A 22,209-nucleotide genomic window follows, 5' to 3' on the forward strand; every position below is an offset into this window, starting at 1 on the left:
TTGTGTTCTCATTCTTTTTGTACCAGGCTCCTATATTACTGTTGACCCAAAAAAGGAGAAAAATCAAAGATCACTCATTTGGAATACTGCTCAATTAAAAGTTAACTTATGGCACTGTACTAGCCCATTTAAAGTTTAGCATCAAGAACAACATGTGTCAGCATATTTGTGTATATGTTTGTATCTGACATTTTCCAATACTTGCAAACAAGGTACCGATTACGTTTTTTGGAAGGCATTCTTATAGCTCACCATTGAATTTACATGCATTATATTATAAACACACAGGAATTATATTACTATAGGGGCACAGACACACGTGCCTACATGGACTGCCCTCTTGTCTCCCCCATCCTACTTCAGACAGGAAGTTTCTCTGTTGTTAATTTCTCGTAGGTAAATACTATATAGCATCAAATACTACAACTACCATCACATCCTGAAATATGATTATACTTAAGTCTGTGCTTCTGAAACTTCACTTACAAAGGACATCATTAAAAATTCCACCTGAAATGACTGCAATAATTGGAAAAGAACACCTCCAGTATTAGTAAATCCAATTAGTGCACATTTGAAAAAATCTCCACCATTTCATAAACAATGGCCTGCTCCGCAAGACACTTTTCAAAGACTTCTGTAGGAATCCTGCATGGAACTTGCCTGCAGAGAGGAAAAAGTATAAAGAACTGCAAAAATATTAAGTAATAGCAAAAGCCTTTTAAGTAACAAACACTGAACAGATTTACTAAAATTCTAGCCTACAAAAGCAGTGAAACTGAACACGAAACACCTGACAGAAAACACTACTTCTCCTTTCTTGAACAAGACTGAGAAAATTGAGAACTCACAATTCAAAGGAGAAAGGCCAACACACATGTAGGTGGCAGTCATACTGAAGAAGGGAGAGTTGTTGGCTGTAGCATGAAACAAAACCGGCACCCTCCTTTATTTAATACTGCACTGGTACGTATTGGGAATTGGTTTAAGAGGAGCTATGGGTTGATACTTTATCGTTCAGAGCGCCTGTAAAATGAATCAGTCAACACTTAAAGCTCACACAATATTTAACAATGGGGCCATAAATTCCTGTGCCTACCACAAATTCCAATTTGGAATAATTACAGGCTATCTACCTACATTCTCCTGACATTTTCAAATATGTACACTTTTTGAACTGTTCTGCAACGTTGCTTTGCACTTTTGGGCTATCTGCCACATTTAAAGCTGTCCCACAGGCTATACTTAATGGAATGGGAACCTTTTGCTACAATTTACTGCAGGCATCAGTTTGGATGATAAATACTCAAGAGTCTGCTGCATTAAATGTTAGCAGCTTAAAGATGTGTCTTCAAACATGGTTTGATGGCCTGTTACAAAACTTCTAAATTAAAAAATAAATGATCAGAGCAAAATAATTTTATGCAAAATAAAATTCAATATGCTAATTCAGGTATTGTGGTCTGAAGGTCGGTATTAGGATATATTTACTTCTACAAAATTCATGAGAATTTTATATGATAAATACTCTAAATGCCAATCTGTTTTCAGAAAGAATGTTCTGATAGCTTCTCTAAGAAATTCTTAAACTTTTGTATTAGCATTTTCATCTCCATTCCCCTCAGAGACATTTATTTTAATTTCTCTCTAGACATAAGAAGGTTACACATTTGTAAATGATCACTTAAAAAAATTGCTTATGGCTTTTTCATTTCTTATTACCTCCTTTCCTAGAGGAATCTAGAGGTTCAACACAAACATGGCCTTCGGACAATCTTTTATACACTTCAAGAAATACTAAATTTTCATTTGCAACCTTCTTAGTTATGTACCTCCATTTCACATCATTCAATCGCCAAAAAAATAATAGTATCAATTTTAATTGAAAAGCCTCATATTAATACAATATTATATCATAGCTTGCTTATTTTTCCATGTAATACAAAAGCCCTGAAGTTCCTTTCATTATTTTATAAATAGAAACAAGAAAACTGACTTTCCTCCTTTGAGTGCTGGAGACTGAAGGTGGTATTAGTAAATAGTGGTATGATCCCGAATGAAAGCAACTTCTGAGTTTTCATAGCAATGCAATATATATATTTCTCCACGGATCGACGTTCTGCATCCTTCTTTCAACTGAAAAGCAGCTTTTCCAATCACAGTCTAACACCACAATAATATATATGGAATAATCTACAGTAATTCAGTTTCATACTGAGGTCAGGGATCTATCTTGCATGAAGCACTGTACAAAACAGAGCCTTACTGCCCAGGTTTGTACAGCATTACTGTGAAAAAAAGTTTCCGACTGATTTATTCTAAATTTCCCAAAATAATTAAAATCTAATCCAAATCACTGTCCACATTAGCATGCTATCCTTTATCAGAAAGCAACACAAACAATACCAGGTGTTTTATCTATTAAATCTCAGTCAACTAAAATGCTTAAACATACATTTACAAGTTTCATACCACTCTTTTCAAACCTGCTGTCAAAGACTCTACACCCTTGAAAGGACACAACCAGATAAACTTTAATGCATGCTTATGTTTGATTTTCTTTTCCTCATCTTTTTGCTTTGAATATCAGACTTATTTTAGTCACGGCAGAATAGTGCAGCTATAAAGAATACATGGATTTGAACCGGCAGCTTGGAAAGAAATATAGATCAGATAATATGTCATTAAAGTTATTATATAAATCAGACATGCTTTACGGTGTACTCAGTTATTATGTCACCTCGGTTAAAAGACTACTTATTCTTTCTTTTAAAGAGCATGGATGGATTTTTGACAACCAAGAGCTCTGTAATTGCAAGGGCAGACCTCATAAAGACTCAAAATTCAGTTTCCAAGCTATTTTAATTAAATCCCAAGTCCAAAAAGTCTCCACAACAAAGCAGACAGGAAGAATATTAGCTGGAAATATGAAGCTCTATGACACTAATACCAGAGATGAACCTACAGTGCTTTAATGGCTGAAGAACAGGCTTTTGTTTCAAACTCTTAAAAAGATGGAACAGCTACGAAGTAAGTCTCCCTAAAATTCACGTTGTTTAGAACCTCTGTCTCCAGTTTCAGGTTCACCTCTGATAAATATTAGTACTTTCTCTTAATTACTCATACATATACAAAATTGTAAGTTTTCACACAAAAGGAGCAAGAACCAATAATCAAGACTACACGTAGCAGTCCGTACAGTTGTGGGGGACTGGGTTGGAACACCATCAAAATGACTCTCTGAAGTATCAAGAGATGCTTTTTCCAGCATGTTTTAAAATGAAATACAAATGTCCTCAAGTCTCCCTCACCTTTGACTTATGTCTCAGATAATACACAATTTATAGGAAAAAAGTCCCTTCCATTGTGAATCTGTCAGCTTTCTCACATGCTCTCATTTCAGGAGGAAAGCGCTAATCTTAGTTATCGTTTCAAAGCTATTATACTTTTTAAATAACTGTTTGAAATAGTAAAATCTGAGTAAGAATTTTAACAGAACATTCTTACACGCAAGTTTTTTTACAGATTCAGCATTCCAATAATCTAAATATTGCAAGATGAATTCTAACTTGAGTGGTGTTCACAATACTTTCTTCAGTATTGAGCTTACATCAACCCACTGCATTCATATGTTTCTAGCTCCACTGTTTGTAAAGTGAAAACAGAGATTCCTACTGTACCATTAATTGCTATTATGACACTGAAACAGTGATTTCATTGTCACGGGTGATGGGATTGAGAATGTCTGTGTAACTCCGCTCCCCTAACAGGTACAGTAATAAGCTGTTAGTTCTTTAGGCAAAAGACGTGAATCTGTTGAATAAAGGCTTCATTCTCTGCCGGTAATCAGTAACTTGAGGGCCTTCTGTAGATTCTGCACAGCAGTGCTCACATCTTCATATTGCAAAGCACTGCCAGCATATTTGCAATATTTTTGAGCTCTGGCAAAGTCCTCTGGAGTCAAACGGACTTCCCCTGCAAAAACATAAGTATTACCAAGTTACTATAAAAGAAATCTGACTGAGGCTTTCTTTCACGTGATTTCTGTGTTTTACTTATATTTGCGATAATATTATGAAAACCAGGCTAATATTTGTGGTAATATTACAGAGACCAAGCTACAGGGTTTCTTCTATTCATTTTTCTTCCCATTCGCATAATGCTTAACTTCTTTGCTGCTGGCATTTGAAAAATATAAGAGGATCTTTCTAAACACTGGTATTTGTATGCCCAGTGCCTTTCAAAAGTAAGTCAATACCTTTGAGAAAGATCTGCTCTTCATCTAAGGCAGCAAAGGAGAGCTTTTCAACAACAATAAGTTAGCTGTAATCATACTACAACCCGCAAGAAACAAGGACAGTGTTTTTTGTGTTAACAGTATCGTTACTTTGCCCTTTTCTTCAGGAATGATACATAGTTAGAAACTGTTCCTTCTCAACCGGAACAACCTTTCAAAACGTAGAAGCATTTCTCACTGGCATGTTTGTGCACATTTTATAATTCTCTTTTATCCAAGTAATGTTTATATTTCCAATTTTATGTAAGGTGACTGAGAACAACATTGATCTCATTAAATGTGCCCATTTTTGTAATACCAGAGAACACTAGCAAAAAATATTTTCATAATATAGTATAAAACCATTAACTGTTACTTGTTAATCAGAATATTTTCTTGACATAAGTTAAAAAATTGGGAATTCTGTAATGCTCAAACACCTGCATTCAGTCTTATAGAAAGCACAGAAGGGACTTATGCCCTAACTGGCAGAAGATTTAATATATGAATAGCATCACTGATGTGTGCATAAAATAAAGCAGTTATGTTACTGTCCCGCCTTCCACCCACAAATTCACTGGGAATTTTAAGACTAATCCCATGCCACCCCAATAATCTATGGATAAATTATAAAACCTTTACTTGTGTTCTTTCAGAACAACTTAACTTGTAAAAGACTGATTTTTATGGACATGGATAAATAATTATATGCAATACTAAAGAATTATGTATTTATTTAATAGGCTTCCCCACAGTATCTTATAAGCAATGAACAGATTTCACAGATAAAGAAAAAAAAATGCATTTTATAATGCACCATAGATTTCATATAAAATTGGTTAAACAAAGATTTAGCTCTCTAAGTACAGCTTTCTAATTTTAAGCAAGGACATGAATATACTTAAATGCATTTTTGTTACAATTTCAGTTAGCTGGATCCCTTTCTTTCAAAATAAAACCGTGGCTAGCAATACTGTGAGAATTTTTACTAAGGAATCTCAGTTCTTATCAGAAAATGTCTATTATATTTGCTTTTCCTTTTCCCACTCTTATTATTTAAGAACAGCTTTTAAACAAATAAAACGGAAAACCTGGGAATATTAAAAACTTGACTGGTCTGCTGTTTTTCAAAACAACCCTACCCCAATAAAAAGCAGAAAGGTAGGTGCTCTTAACATAAATTTTGTCGATTTTTAAAATATAATCTACAAGTCTACTTATTTTCCCTTCAATAAATAAGTATAACCACAAAATAACTGTTGAATATTGAGGCACATGACAACCTAGTGGGCTCATTATCATTGCAATGTGTATTAGTTTACTGTCGAATAAGTCAAGTCACATTAAATCTCTCAAAATAATCTGTGAGTATGTGAGTAAATACACGTGAGAGTGTACAAACACAAGCACACACCTAAGTTATTTTGTAACCTAAATAAAGCCACAGACTAAAAGCAGCTGGGGTCAATCTGCGACCACATTACTGAACATCTTTAAGAAATTAAAAAGACCAAGTTCCCCTCAAAGTGGCTTTATGCTCTGATGCCAAAAGAAACTACAAAATCATTCTTTAAAAACTGGCCAAGGCATCAGTCCAGTATTCAACTGATTTATTGGAAGGAAGCCTAAATTCACCAGTCTAATCTTATTTTTACAGTATCAGCTCCATTAATGTTTTGCTGGCATGAAGCCTTATTTATTATGAAATCTACTTCAGATGCTATTATGACATAACTTGAGGGGAAAAAAGTTAACAATTTTAAATTTATAAACCAAAGTTTACACAGTAAGGGTGTTGATCGTTTGATGTGCTCAGTGGCCTCAGCTCCTATTGAAGTCAGCACCTCACAATGGACAAGCAGAATAGAAATAAAACAGCTCTGTGTTCTTAAGTTTTCAAAATAGTGTGAAACTTAACTGTAATGTCTGTACTTACATCAAAGGTACAACCACAAAAGTTAGTAACTGACTTCAATTTACATATTCTAGGGGTTAAGCAGCTTTGGAGAAAAGGAAAGCAGCTTTGCAGAAAAAAACCTGGGTGTCCTGGTGGACATAATTTCTCCATGAGCCAACGATCTGCCCTTGTGGCGAAGGGGGCTAATGGCATCCTGGGCTGCATTAGGAAGAGCGTTGCCAGCAGGTGGAGGGATGTTCAGCGCTAGTGAGGCCAAAGGTGGAGTACTGTGTCCAATTCTGGGCTCCTCAGTGCAAGAGAGAGACTGACATCCTGGAGAGAGTTCAGTGAAGGGCCAAAGATGATGAAGGGACTGGAACACCTTACATAATGAGGAAAGGCCAAGAGAGCTGGGACTGTTCAGCCTGGAGAATAGAAGGCTCAGGGGGATCTCATCAATGTATATAAATACCTGAAGGAAGGGTGCATAGAGGATGGAGCCTGGCTCTTCAGTGGCGCTCAGTGACAGGACCAGAGGTGGTGGGCACAAACTGAAACACAGGAGGGTCCTGTCTGAACACCAGGAAACCTTTTTTACTGCGAGAGTGACTGAGCATTGGCACAGGTTGCCCAGAGATGTTTTGGAGCCTCCGTCCTGGGAAAGATTCAAAAGCTGTCTTGGTGCTGTAAATTAAACCATGGGGAAAGAGCAGGGGCAGGGGGAGACACAAAGGACTTGGTCCAGAGCAACCGGTTTTGCTTGAGCAGAGGGGTTGGAACAGGTGATCTCCAGAGATCCCTTCCAACCTCAACCACCCTGTGATTCTCAGCTCTAAAAAGCACAACACTGAGATGGGAAAAGTATACTGTATTTATCCTGAAACAAACCTGCATCTGTGTTAATCTGAAATTATTAGCCCAATAGTTAAAGAATAGAATAATAGAATGGTTTGGGTTGGAAGGGACCTTTGAAAGTCACCTAGTCCAGCTGCCCCTGCAATGACCAGGGACATCTTCAACTAGATCAGGTTGCTCAGAGCCCTAACCAACTGACCTTGAACATTCCCAGGGATCAGGCATCTACCACCTCTCTGAGCAACCTGTGCCAGTGTTTCACCACCCTTATTGTAAAAAATTTCTTCCTTATATCTAGTCTAAATTTACATTCTTTATTTTAAAGCTATTACCCTTTGGCCTATCACAACAGGCTCTGCTAAAGAGTTTGTGCCCATCTTTCCTGTAGCCCCCTTTAGGTACTGGAAGGTGGCTGTAAGGTCTCCCTGGAGCCTTCTCTTCTCCAGGCTGAACAACCTCATCTCTCAGCCTGTCCTCATAGAAGAGGTGCTCCAGCCCCCTTATCATCTTCGTGGCCCTCCTCTAGACCTGCTCCAACAGGTCCATGTCTTTCCTGTGCTGAGGGCTCCAGAGCTGGATGCAGTACTCCAGGTGGGGTCTCACTAGAATAGAGTAGAGGGTCAGAATCACCTTCCTCGACCTGCTGGCCACGCTTCATTTGATACAGCCCAGAATATGGTTGGCTTTCTGGGCTGCAAGTGCACATTGTTGGCTCATGTCCAGTTTTTCATCCACCAGTACCCCCAAGTCCTTCTCCGCGTGGCTAATCTCAACCCCTTCATCCCCCAGGCTATATTGATGCTGGGGATTGCCCTGACCCAGGTGCAGGACCCTGCACCTCACCTTGTTGAACCTCATGAGGTTCACACAGGCCATTATATTTATTACTGAAATGTGACAAGCATAAGGAATATGTAACTAATGTCAACAAGCATGACTCTTTTAGTTTAAGAGGAACACAAAGTGAAAACCAAAAGGTGATTTGACTAAAGATGCTGAAAATCATGTTGGGGAAAAAAAGCAGTTTTAGAATAAAAATAATGTGTATTTTACAAGATATATCTGCTTCTCTCTGGTATCCCTTTTCTATCCATCAGATGTTTTTCCTTTTTATGAAGCTGCCCACATACAAGGCAACTGATTTAAGAACATTTTAACAATGCAACTTGGTATATAAAAACAGTGATAGCAAAGGTAACTGAAATGATTTTTGAAACAAGATGCTCTTTTTTCCCCCCATTAAGGCACTTAAGATATTTGAAATATATATCCTCAAAGATTTCTTCTTAAGATCATGAAAACATCTAGAATGTCAAATTATTATTTCTACTTTGCGTGTAGAAAATCAAACATTATTATACACACAACTAGAATGGACAAATGGTTTCTCTATACCATGCCACCTGTGGAAGGGAGCATACGGTAACATAAGAAGATTTTATAAAAACTCTGTGTAGCACAACCATAAATGGATTTAGTGTTAGCAAAATCTAGCGGTAATACATTTTTTAAGGGAACTACAGCAGAGCAGTGCACGCACACATTATACAAAGTTGCTGTGTAACTCTACATCCTGTTGTCAGAGACGTTAACCAATGCTTAATTGCATAAGCTTTGACGCTTTCAAAAGTCAATGTTAAACTCTGAAACCTGTTCCCACAGGACAGGACAGGACAATTATTGGAGGATTCACCCTCATTAAAATCAAAGGAACACTGTTACTTTAATGTAATTCTCTTTTGATAAAATATTCCACTCTTCTCCACAGAAAGTTTCTCTCCCATCATAGCATTAATCAAATTGCTTCTCCCATGTTATGGGAAGGAAAGAAAATATATAATTTATTTTAAAAATATACATTTGATCTTCTACTAGAAAGAGTCTTGCAGGAATATGTGGAATATCCTGTTTGGCTATGACTATACTAGTACATTCAACAGTGCCAGGGAATTCGTCTCAGCACTCAAACTTGACTGTCTACACTGTCAAACTGCTGGAACAGACTCCTGTATGGTTTTGGCCCACGCAAACCAGCACTTTCCCAAACAATTCCTGGGCACGACTTGTGGTTAGAGCAGGCTAGAGACCATTCAATATTGGCAGCCTTCATAAAATACCTTGTTTAGAAGGTTTAAAAGTTTAATAGTATGGATGTGAGTGGTTCTGTGCCAGCTGTTCTCAGTGGCAAATATTTACAGGCATGTTTAATTTATTAGTATAGACACAGACATCGTGTCTAAATCATGGAGCAAGTGTACTTTACACTGTGCTAGCTCTATGGATCTACTGGGGGGCAACACTGATCCCTCCTTTCCATCCAAAAGAAACTTCAGTTCCATAGGAATAGTGCATACCAAAGTCTAACCTCAATATACAGCCAGGATCTAGCCCGAATATACATATTGCAACTCAGGAATGGAGGAGAGCTCTTGGGTCCCACAGTTCAGTACATCCATTGTGAGGTACAGGCATTTCTACATCTCCTTAGAGGTCAGGGAACAAGGCTACTGTGGAACAGAGTACTGTTGGCATGAAAAGCACTCCTCAGCAGCATGAGTAGGAGAACGGTATTTGCTGTTACTCTTACACGTAGAGCTGAAGGGACGATGTTTTGGGTAATGACCAGGCATGCATGACAGGATGGTGACAGGCAAGACAAACCCTTTCCATTTCTCTTAAGCTTCTTAATTCTATGTATGCAAACAAAACTGTTACTATATCTCTGCTGACTGACATACCCCTTACGCCCTCTCAAACTCCTGCGTAACTGACAGCGTATTTTCTAAGCTTTCAGAACCGAGCACCTGTATGAGCCGTAGCACTTCTCAGGGTGTGCTTCTGCAAAACTCCCTCACACTTTAAGCTGTTACAAGACCCAAACTTGTAGTGACACAACAGATGTGCAGAGGAGGAATGCAGGTATGCAAATACTCAGGTTAGATCAAGTTAGAGATTCATCACTGTGCTAGCAAGGGTCTTAATCTCTTAATTACATGATAGTAGTTATTATGAATTCTCACAAACACGGGGTACCTTAATTCGCTCCATTCCTTTTTATTTATATTTATATACTTACTAAATCAGGTTATCACAGGTAAGTGGCTAGAGGGAGCAATGCACAGACATTATCCAGATACTGAACAATGGAATTTCTACTACTTGATGAAAAATTACCTTTTAAATCAAAATTATGACATTTTTGACAACTAGAATTAAACATTCAATCCAAGAAACAATGATGGCTAGAATTTTCAGAGTAGTTATCCAAAAACCTATTTGAATGACTGTCTAGAGCGTCATGATAAGCTGGTTAAACACAAAATCTCTGCTGCCAAACAACAAAAAAATTTGCTTTCCAACTAGAAGTTACTAGAGTAAAGCTTAAGTGAAGCCTTCAGCTGTTTTGGTTAAGGTGCTACCGAAACTCCCACAACAGCCCCCAAAACTCAAAAACTATCACCAAGTTGAAATGGTTCAGCTACAGGTCTGAGATACTGTTTTCAATAAAACGAGCTCTTGCATGAGACATTATAGTAACATGCCAGACAAACAACAGGTGTGCCTTTTGTTCTTCAAGAGAAGACTAAAGGTTAATCTGTCTCTATCAAAGATAAATTTTGTTATTTTTATTTTTTTAAGACATCTACAAAAAAGGCTTCCTAATATATTGAGAGACACAGCCCCCAGGCATTCTTATGACAGCAGACTAAAGTCAAGCTAAACACTGAATTCCTATTATAGCATTCAATTGAATAAAAAATGCTTTTTCAATAAAGGTGGTATTTTAATATAGACATCCCCTTCAACAACATAATAAACAAAAATATCTAACTATTTTTAAGTTACAATATACACAAATATACCTATCTAAACTTGGTAGTCGTAACAGGCAACACTGGACTGTATCTAGTACTGGAACTTAAAACATGAATTACATATACTATTAGCTTTCCCTGGTGAGGATAAACTGTAGGGTAGAACGTGAACAGATTTCACACCAGGACTTCTAGACCTCTTCCTCACTCAACATACATGTTGCCAACAAAAATCTGATTACTACAAATAGGTATAACTTATCTTTTTATTATCTCTATTCCACAGTCAGAAAAATTCCTAGAAAACAGTTAATAATTTGTCCAAATTAGAATCTAGGATGATTCCAGCTTTATTGTCAGTCACTACTCTTTCCCCGGCCATGGTTTCTCTAAGGTAAGCATTTATGTGTGCACTTCAAAGCATGATATATGCAAGCAGACATAAAATACATGTAATATAGGTTATCAGTGATTTTAACATCAAAGACAGATGGCATTTTAAAAGATAAAAGCCTTGATTACATGGTACATCAAAATGACATCATTAGCAGTACCTTATAAATTATTTAATTTAATACAGGTACTACTTAGAATCAACAAGCACACATAACAATTATGCTGCTACAGAAAACACCACTGGAATGGTTTGATTATTTAATGAATTAAATAAATAACTTAAAATTTCTTATACAGGGTCAGTACGTAAGTAAAGGGAATGTGTATTAATTACCAAAAATATAATTTAGCAAGGCCATCATAGGCTTTGCTACGTATATCGGAACCTCATCTGAGAAGCAAGAACATAATAAAATAAAAAGCCTAACACAGTCTTGCTGGTTTGAAAAAGTCAGACAACACTAATCATACACTGTGGCAAAGCTTTCAGAAACTGTTAAACTCTTAGCAACACAATGTTTAGATTATGTCCATTCTTTTTAGGATTTCTGCATTAGTAGCATTCAGATAGTAACAACGTTATTTCTCAAACTTCTTCCTTCAGTACAGGGGAGACGCACAGGACACAGCACATCCATGTCCAGACAATACAAATGCCACCACCTTACCTGCAGATTGAGCACTGTAAAGGGAAGGATCGACTAGAGGAATATTCTGAGGAGCAGGCTGAATGGTGTTACTTGTCACTCCTGCAAATCAATGCAAAAAATTGGACTTAGGTTATTTGTATTTATAGACTTTAAAAATAAGCAGACAAAATACGAAAACAGAACAGGTAAACCTAATGACTCAATGATTTTTAAGTTAAGCAGCTGACAGCTTCCCAATTCTGAAAGTTTGTAACAAATAATTTTAAAGTCCTCACTTCAGACTACGAAAGTTTTACAAAATAATGCAGAAGAATTTACATGCTGTCATTCATTTTATCAGTACAGCATTTCACCGAAATTTAATTTCAAGCATTAAAAAAAAAATAAAAAAAGAACATATTAGTCCAATAGCCACTGGTTACCCTAGAGTGCTGAGGAAAATCTGTTAAAGAAGAGTAGGAGTAAACTTATATTTGAAGCCTAAATTCTGCCTTCTAATATCAGAGAGAGTCTCCATTATTGTATTTTTAAAGACCCATGCCTGCCATCTCACATCTGCAAACTATGTCCTTTCTAATTCCTTCGATAACAGTTGCTGAGAATAAAAAAGCTAGCTGGATTTTAAAGGGAAATGGTGATGCCAGAAAAAGAAACAGCACTTTACGCTGTGAAGCATTCTTGTATCCGTGTTCACGTTTTAGACACTCTCATTTGCATTGATCCAAAACTATATTTTTGCAGTATGTCCAGAATACGCCAGACTAACCTAAAGTTATTTCTACAACATCTGCTACGTAGAAAGATGGTATAACCACTTTTCTAAATTATCTGTTATTTCATGGAATGACTGATGGGCTTAAAACTATGTAATGCAAAGAATTCTTGTATTCCAACAAGGTACATATTCCATAATTTTCAGATCTGGTAAAAACAAAGAGCTAAGCATTTAGCGAGGCTGAATGTAAAAACAACACTCTCCCCCTCCCAGACCCAAAAAACCCCACCTATCTGAAGGATTTCCCTTTGATAAAGCTGAAAAAAAGAGCATCCTGAACTTTTCATAGGGTGAGGCATTTCTAAAATGAGAAATCAAAAGAAAAGGAGGAGCTGTGTGACAAAAACATCTCATATGTTCTATAATAAAAAAAAGTATCTGAAAAATCAAATGATCATCAGGATTGAAATCAAGAGCTTTTAATTTTTTAGTCTTACGAAAAATCATTGTAAAAAGGTAGAATGAAAAGAAAAAGTTCTATTCACAAATAATATAACTTTTTTATTATTATTTTTTTTTTTATAAATACAGCAACTGGGAAGAAGTATGGATTTTTAAGAACTTGGGTTTGGTCCAAAAATGACAAAGAAGAAGAAGAAGGATGTAGGGGCCAATATGTTTAGCAGTAGGGACAAAATTTCTATTATTACTATTGTTTGAGGTCAATCACACTACTGTGCTTGCATGGGAAAAGGAGCATAAACTACAAACGGTACATCAGGCATGATTGTTATAGTGTTGTTGTAACGGTTCCGACCCCATGTCAGATACATTCCCACATAAAGAGCAGCAGTCTATCTGCATAGGGAAAGCTAAATATGGAATGAAGCAATATAATTTCATCTATCAAGTGAAAGATTCAAATGGTGCTTCACAGTACGGATGTTGTAATGCATGATTCTAGGGAAGAAAAAAACATTCTGTCTGCAGGAACACTCACTCTTTCATCCATATATCTCTTCTGGCAAAATGCTCAAAAGTATGAATTACATTAAAAAGCATAAAAACATAAAAAATATTTCTGATGGCATTTTTACAACGTTAATTTATGAAGTTGCCTCTGCCATAGAATAGCTATATTATTTTACTTTGTAATGGAAAGAGGGCTAGAATTCGCCTCTCAATAAAGGCATGAATTTTTTGGGTGTGATATGGACATACCTGTGTTATGAGGTACTTCAGCTGGAGTGTTGGCTGGTGCATGGGCACCTGGTGGTATATGTATGCCAGTGTAATTACTAGTTGGTATGTTGTTAGCTTCATACGTGGATGATGATGCTGGTTGAGTTGTTCCACTATGGAGAGAAGATGACCCTGCTTCTTCCCTTTCAACATCTGCTAAGATGACACAAAAGAGGAGTTACTGCAACTCTTCTGTACAAACATTTGAAAACTTAGGCTTTCTTCCACCTTCCAAATTTTTGTTAGTAGAAAAATTACAACCACAGTGTGACATAAAACACTTATCAACCCAAACCACATACGGTTAATTTGACAAACTAAAAAAGCAATATACCATAGGAAAGAGATCTAGAAACTCACATATGTTCAAAGATCTCTTCTGTTTAAACTGAAGGATCATCTCATTATTGGTTTGAATATAAGCACTTTGTCTCATAAGTACAATTCTTTATACTTCTGTGTACTGCATCCACATTAGCTGACCCAAGATAATACAAACATGAAGTAATCTATATTTTAATACATACATGAACCAGAATATGAAAAACTGTATTTGCCTTGCAAACTCTTCATAAAAAGAAAGACAGTGCCAATCCTTTAGCCTATATCAATTAAGCAAACCACAAATAAATAACAAAAAAGAGGTACTCTGGGAAAGTAATACCAAGCAAGAAAATGAAATGCAGCTTAGCTGAGTCATAACTGTATATAGAACAGTTAGAGTACACAATGCACTACAAGAATAACGAGATTCAATATATCCCATAGCATGTACAAAGAACATACACACTATTTTTCAATCTAGTCACGTTCCTAAGGTTCTGGTCTAGTTTAGTCAATGTTGCTTTGAAGACTGCAAAAGTAATGGTCCAATTTTATTATGTTAACAATGTAGATAATTTAGAATATGGTTGATTTCTGCTCCTTAATTTGAACCATAGAATACATGAATTCAGTTCAATTTAAAAAAGTTAATTTTCTTTTACAGTGTATGTGTTTATCTCCGTCAATAATGTCAGGTGGAAAGAGCAGAGTTTTGGGAATGGCTTTGTTAACAGTCAGTTTTTGAAAGGGAGCAAAACGAATATGGGAGCACAAAACTTGTATGTGTCTAGAGCCAGCAAAATAGATATTTTTTCTTTATGAAATCCACACTGATCTTCAACTATACAAGATTATGTTATGCAAACACCTCTACTGCTTAATAATTAAACAGGCTACTATTACAAATATCAGATTTTTTCCTGTGTAAGGTCCTCTTCCCCCCAAAAAAAGTTCAGTTACTACCTTTACCAAAAACAACTAAACACCTTCTGATTCACAATATGATTTACTACAATAAAAGGCTATAATGCAGAGTAAAATCAACGGTATTGTCATTAGGGCTTTTCACTGGACTTTAATAAATACACAGTTAAAGAATATATTTTTATTTTATATTGCAAAGTTGTACTTTCATTCAGAACATCCAAGTACAAATAAATTCACAAATCCCCCAAATACACAGTCCAAAACCAAGAATCTTTATTTAAAAGTATTAAAAAGTAAAGAAACCTAGAAGCAAAGTTCTGTCACGAGTGTCAAGCACTGCTAGCAAAATTAATACAAAAACACAGAACACTGTAAAATGTATGTTATTCTTGTGAAAGTGACTTTCACTTGCTGCAACCAGTAACTCAGGCTGTGGTTTTATGAAACTATTTCTGACATATGCAAACAAACATTTGGCAGATTTCTGGAAGGCAAAGGATATCTTAAGGTGCCAGATTTTTCCTTTGCTGTATTTTCTGCTAATATCTCATACTGCAATATCATGTGGCTAATGTGCATGGAAGTAAAATTAAACGTGTTAAAGCTGGCAAAAAAACAGTGAGATTCAAAAGTAAACACCAGATATGCTACCTTTTAAATAATAATGTAATAATAGGAATAAGCCATTGGTCAAATGCTATATTTTTCTGTGGTGTTGGTGTTAATCAAAAAAATTATTTTAAGAGTTTCAGAAAATAAAATTTAGTTTAATGAAATCCCAGAGACTTAATATACGTAAGATTAAGGAAATAGTTACGCAAAACACTCATCATGCTGTCTGAAGACAAGGCTACCCAAGTTTACTTGTACCACTGTTATCAATTATTTATAGCTTGGTCAAATTGTAGCCATAAAGATGGATTTTCCATGTTAGGTGTCTGCCTGAAGCAAGTATTTTGGGAAAGCTGTTGTAAAAATTACTAAGCCACTTTTGAGAATGAGGGAGCAGGAGAAAACACGCTCTCATTGTACTTAGTATCTCAATTAAGAGAAATTACCTGTAAGTTCTTGCCCAGGCTTAAACTGTTAATGCATTTATTCCTTTATTCTGCTCCCTGCAGCTTCCTGTTGCCCTGATCTGGCTCTTCAGTCCCATTCTGATTTCTCTCTGTACCAGGACTTCATATCCCGTATCTGCAACCCCATGCCCCATACTTGTGTCTGTCTTGCACTGTCTCCCAATCTTCTTGCCAACACGTTCCCAGATTCAGCTTCAAACTTCCTCACTGGGCAGTTCATGGTTTCTAGTCACTCCTATAAAAGTGCAATGCTGTAGGCAACACTGGTCATGGATGATATGAACTCAAACAGTTAAAGTCTGGTAATATTATAAACAAAAAAAAACCAACCCCAAAAAAGTGCTAGAAGTGCTGACCACCCTTAATAACAGTGCCTGTTAAGAGGCAAACTCACAAAAAGGTGATATACTTTTTAATCAGGTATATGTAGCAAAAGATCAACTGTTTGGTTTGCTCATTATGCAATTGCCAAATGCTAAACTGTATTAAACATAAAAGTTGCTTTGTTTAAATTAACTCTTCTGAGGTGTTTAAAGTGCCCAAATGTCATCAAAGCATTGTAACTATTCTTTCTGCAAAGTAAATATTTAAAATATTTGTTATCAAAGATTAAAGTATTAGAACCATTTTTGAGATATGTGCTTGCAGTATTTGTGAAGAGTTTTAACAGTAGTGCTAAATAAAAGGATTTCAGGCTGCTGAAAAAGAACTTTTAAGTCAACAAACTGTTTTTAAGCTCTGTGGTTAGAACATCCGTAACATTATTGGAAAACAAATCTTTTCCAGGGAATGGGAATGAATGCTAGAAAAATTAAGCGAATTAATTTCTCATAAAGCAGTAATAACCTAGAATTTAAAGTTCCTTGCCATTTGCTTAAGAATGCTGAAACAGTGGGCTGTGAAACAGGGACACAGTTGTTTCACATTCAGTTTCAGCTCCAGCTGAGTTTCTTGTCTTGGAACCTCATCAGCCTTTGTGCTTGGATCCCAGCATAATGAATCCATGTGCTCTTTAGATTTTCCTCAGAGATACAGTATACCCAGACTAACTGTTTGGTTGTTTGTTTTAAATTATTATTTATTTATTGAAGGCAAGACTTTGTGGAATAAGGCTGTCCAAAGATACTTTCACATAAATAGAGAACTGTTAAGCCTTAATGGCCTTGACTAGTGTAAAGAAGCACCAATTATGACTGAACTTCAGCAGCCCACAGCACTAAATTTAAACTAGCAAAATTTTTATTTTTAAGGAGTCTAAACTGCTCCAATTCTCTGGACCCCTATTTTTAGGGAATCCAGAAAATTAAAAAGGTAATCTATTAATTATAATTTTAAAATATTTTCTTTTTCTCATTCTGCTGCACTGCTTCCCTTTAGCTTGAGATGTTGCTAAAAGATGTACAATGTAAGGTTGTATTGGAGCTGCTTTTTTTTAAAAAAAAAAAAAGTATATTTTTTTCCACAATATTGAGAAATGGACCCAAAAATCCATCAACTTATCATACACTCTTCTTTCTACTAGTTGGAACTATAAAGGTTTCCTGGAATTACAAAATATAAATGTAGAAGACATATCATATATTGCAATGAAAGTGGTGACATTTAATGTATTTTACTATGGCTATACCATGACCATTTAGGAACTTTTTCATATTTGAAATTACATTTTTAATTTTTTTCCATTAGTATAAAATCTTGCTGGATGACCTAGGGCTACTGCTAAGTGACCTTTATGTGTACTCTCAGACTTGTATTCTAACTGCATTAATAAATCAAGCATGTCATTTTAATGTTTCCATGGTGGCATCCTGACAAAAGCATCCATAAATCCAACAGCAGAACTACATAACGCATGCCTATGTTACTGTAAAAACATCTCCAAGAGTTACAGTATGGTTTTCAAGAATCACAAAGAAAATAACACTTTGGAAAAAAATGGTAATTTGTCAAGCTACAGAGACCTAGTTTCACTCTGTTTAAACAGACTTTTTCCACTTGCGAGGGGAGGAAGAAAATGAGCAAGCAGAAAGGAATGGGGAAGGTTCAGTCGTACATTCAAACAATGCTGCTTTTCTTCTTATGATGCACAAAGCAAGAATTGACACTTTTTTTTAACGATTCTTCTAATAAAAATTAATTTGCATAAAAATTTTGTCCTGGTTGTGTAAAGCATTATGGACACCTACACTATAGAGTTAATTTCCAAAAATAATAGTCAAAAAGTATTTTTCATTTTGTTGCTGAGAAAATAAGAGAGTGCGAAAAATTCTCTTACTACATGAAATACAATTCAACAAATAAAAATATATTGCCAAATTATAGATATTGCAGGCTCCCTATCAATAAGGATGCTGAAATTTTGGCTCACTCATCATTTGCATCCCTTAGAAGTTGCAGACATAACTTGCTAACGAAAGCAACAGTCTTCACCTATTCACACAACTGCTTGTAATGACCTGCAACAAATACTAAGGATTCGAGTTAAGTCTGAATTCTACTTTCCCTCCTACAAGAGTTTCTTTTGCAGTCTTGAGCAAGTCGGTTACCTTTGCCTCCACATTAATAAAATGAAGAAAGAGACTATTTGTTGCTGCTGAGGAACAATTACTGTTTCTACACAAGCTGCGTATACAGAATTTTAGCAAAAGCTCTGTAATCACATAGTCAGATGAGCTTTGTAAACATTACCGCACTATGAGACAGAGCACTAAAGAGCAGTCATTTAAAGCTAGAAATATTTAATTGGGCTATTTATTACATTCACTATAACAAAAGATTTTTTCCCATAGGTTGTCTTCTCCATTGAATTATCAAACTGGTGTAATTTGACTTACAAAGATGTGGTGATGTTTGCAGCTGGAGTTGCATAGAATCATAGAATGCTTTGGGTTGGAAGGGACCTTAAAGATCATCTAGTTCCAAGCCCCCTGCCATGGGCAGGGACACCTCCCACTAGACCAGGTTGCCCAAAGCCCCATCCATCCTGGCCTTGAACACCTCCAGGGATGGCACATCCACAAATTCTCCAAGTAAACTGTTTCGGTGTCTCATCACCCTCACAGTAAAGAATTTCTTACTAATATCTGACCTAAATCTGCCCTCTTCCAGTTCGAAGCCATCACCCCTTGTCTTATCACTAGACTCCCTGAAAAACAGTCCCTCCCCATCTTTCCTGTAGGTACTGGAAGGTACCTTTAGGTACTGGAAGGCCACTGTAAGGTCTCCCTGGAGCCTTCTCTTCTCCAGGCTGAACAACCCCAGCTCTCTCAGCCTGTCTTCATAGGAGAGATGCTCCAGCCCTCTGATCACCCTAAGTTTCTCTTGCTACAGCTGCACCAGCAGTTAAGAAAACTGCCTTGAAAAAGGTGGTACGTTGAAGAAGAAATCAGTTTGTTAATGCTCCGCTTCAAATATAGCTGTGCCTAGACTGGAGCTTATTTCAGTGGGTAAGGTAGCCATTCCAGTGCTTAAGTCTGTAGGGCATCTTCAGGTAAGAAAAACATTATAACAAGAATAAACCAGTAGCTTGGAAATCAAGTTGTATTGTGCTCATTATTTGTTCACAAATATTTGAATTTACTTATGTTGTAGTATTTCTAGGGTATTAATACCCAAACAGTATTTCATCCAGAAATAATAACTGGCACCCAGGCTTTTAGACACTTTTGTTTACTTTTAACAGAAATTAGTAATTTTTGCATATCTTCTGCTTTTATCAATAACTGAAAAGCACGATCAGTTTATACACAGAACAGTAATACTATTATCTGTTTCAGCAGTTTAAACTCAGCACATATCTGAAGTCTGTGGATCTATACTTTACAAACTGGGTGACATTAGTAAGTTTAGAAATAATATGGCAGCTCTGATTCGATTGTTTAAATTATTTTTAGTAAATATACACATGATGAAATAACAGAACGGAGCTGTCTTTCTCGGAATAGGTTAGGCTGTGACCTATGTGCTCTTGTAAGAGAGAGTCTGCTTAGTATGTGTTCTGTTACTTCATGGAGAGGCTGGCTTGTGTTTGCTCACAGTGGCGATGTTTGTTTTTAAAAAGCTCCACATGAGAAAGGTTTGTATATCCCTGATGTTTCTTACTAAAGAGCTACGACTTTTAAATTAGCCGCAGAGTTTAGACAGGTCTGAATGCATTAAATAGAAGAGAGTAAAATTTACAATTTGCGAGGTTTAAAACAACCTGTTCTGATACACATTCATTCTGGTAAGCGGGTGTCCTTGGAAATCAATTTTTAGCTAATGCTTAAGGAGGTAACGTCGAGGAATCCAGTAGAGGAAAGTCAGGTAGCCAGAAGAACACAGGGAGTGACTAAAAACACGAGGAAAAAGGGGATGAGTGACGAAGTGGCAGGAAATCCAATCTAAAAAGAATAGGCCATAAATCTGTTTTGAAAACCACATTTTTATACAGGAGGAAGGGGCTGTCACACAGTCATGTGTTTGCTTTAAAGCTGAATTCACCTACGATCAAACCATTTTTGACTCCTATTTAACTTCTGAGAGAGGATCAACTGGCAAAGGGATTCTAACTTCACAGAACATATTTCAAAGGAGGACTGTGGGTAGTGTTAAAGAAATGCATGATCCTGGCCTAAAGGTGACAATGCCTTCTTAGACAGTATCTGTATTCAAAATAGTAATCTCCACTACAGAGGAAAGAAAAAAAAATATTTAATAAATAAGTTAATCAAATAGTAAGGTCCAATAAAAATAACAGTAGGAGAAGCAGAAAATAAAAAGCAGAAGGCAGCCCATCGTGAATGGAACATTAAACCGGGAAGCTGTGCTTCCTGTGGGGTGCTCCCTGCAGTACTGTGCATACCACGATTTTGGTTTTGGCCCAGCCCTCTGCTCTGCTAAAAAGAAAAGGGAAACACATACCAAAGCTCTCTCCTTCCATTCCAATCGGCCCCGGCTGAGGAGTCTCTCCATTCTTCAAGCAGTTATGAATGTATGCTGCCTTCCACCTGGCGTACTTCCTGTGCTGGGCGTTCTGGGGAAGGGAAAAGGCCAGTCATTTTAACTACTCACATTAATGCATTCAAAACAGAAATATAAGCAGGTTTTTCACCCCGAGATTATAAAACTAAGCTGCTTTCTCTACTACCATTAGACACCAGTTTAAAGATAAACAACACATGTGAAATTAATTGGTGAATTTAAAAATAATATAAAAAGAAAAGAAGAGCTCAAACAGGATCTCAGCATGAAAGGAAAACGTGGCGATCTTCAATTAGTGCAGCATGTCAGGAAAAGGAAATAAATTACACCAGGACCACCTTGTGTGAAAGACTGAGCACTGTGTAGTAATTACTGATGTGAAATAATAACGAAAACTTCTATCACCTTAAAACTTAGATGATTATTTACTTTATATATACATATCTGAAACCTAAAATGCTACTCCTGCTGACCAATAATATAATTTTTCTCATAACATTATTTTAAATTTTAAAAATGTATTTAAAAGCATGAATACAGAAAAGCTGCTGTAGTTGCAGATTAATGTATTTTCAGTTTCTGGGGAAAAGGAATTGAGGAAAAGCATTTCACTTGCGTTTTCATAGATTCTTCTTTTCGCAAAACATGAGTGATTGAAATAAATGTCAGAATCTCAACTATTTTGAGATTTTCCATTTCACTTTTTAAAATAAACTTTACTGTTCCCAGCTACAAGTTTAATATGTCAAAACATGAAATGAAGATTGGCCACTTTTTATCTCCCAGGACTGTTACAATAGTGTTTTTTTTTTTTAATCCAGGACGAGTTCTCAATTGTTATGAGAAATCTTAAACTGATTATGCAAATCAACTACTTTGTAAAAAGTGGAAAGAGAAATAACCAAATCTGATAGTCATGGGGAAATATATTTCAAGGAGGAAGGCTGATAATAAACAGAGAAGAGAAATGTGGAAGGATGAGTGGAATAATTTGGTCAAGTGACCAATGAAGGTTGATACCATGTTTCACATCAACATCATCACCTCCAATAAAGTGAAATTCCAAATTGT

The 22,209-nt window shown here is 36.3% G+C and overlaps 1 protein-coding gene across 2 annotated transcripts in view; it reads right to left on the bottom strand.

Annotated features, from left to right (window-relative positions):
- Positions 1-2,509: 2,509 nt before the first annotated feature.
- VTA1 (vesicle trafficking 1) overlaps positions 2,510-22,209 on the bottom strand; it is a 41,745-nt gene continuing 22,045 nt past the window's right edge. The window contains exons 5-8 of one of the 2 annotated variants that reach the window (XM_074580563.1): positions 21,079-21,190; positions 13,826-13,999; positions 11,908-11,988; positions 2,510-3,975 (exon numbers count right to left, since the gene is read on the bottom strand). In XM_074580563.1, the coding sequence (XP_074436664.1) occupies positions 3,830-3,975; positions 11,908-11,988; positions 13,826-13,999; positions 21,079-21,190 (513 nt within the window). In that variant the 3' untranslated portion in view covers positions 2,510-3,829. Of the gene's footprint in view, positions 3,976-11,907; positions 11,989-13,825; positions 14,003-21,078; positions 21,191-22,209 lie in introns of both variants that reach the window. The other variant, XM_074580562.1, reaches the window with a different exon arrangement.

This window comes from Larus michahellis, chromosome 3, assembly GCF_964199755.1.
Source record: "Larus michahellis chromosome 3, bLarMic1.1, whole genome shotgun sequence".
Classification (NCBI taxonomy): Eukaryota; Metazoa; Chordata; class Aves; order Charadriiformes; family Laridae; genus Larus; species Larus michahellis.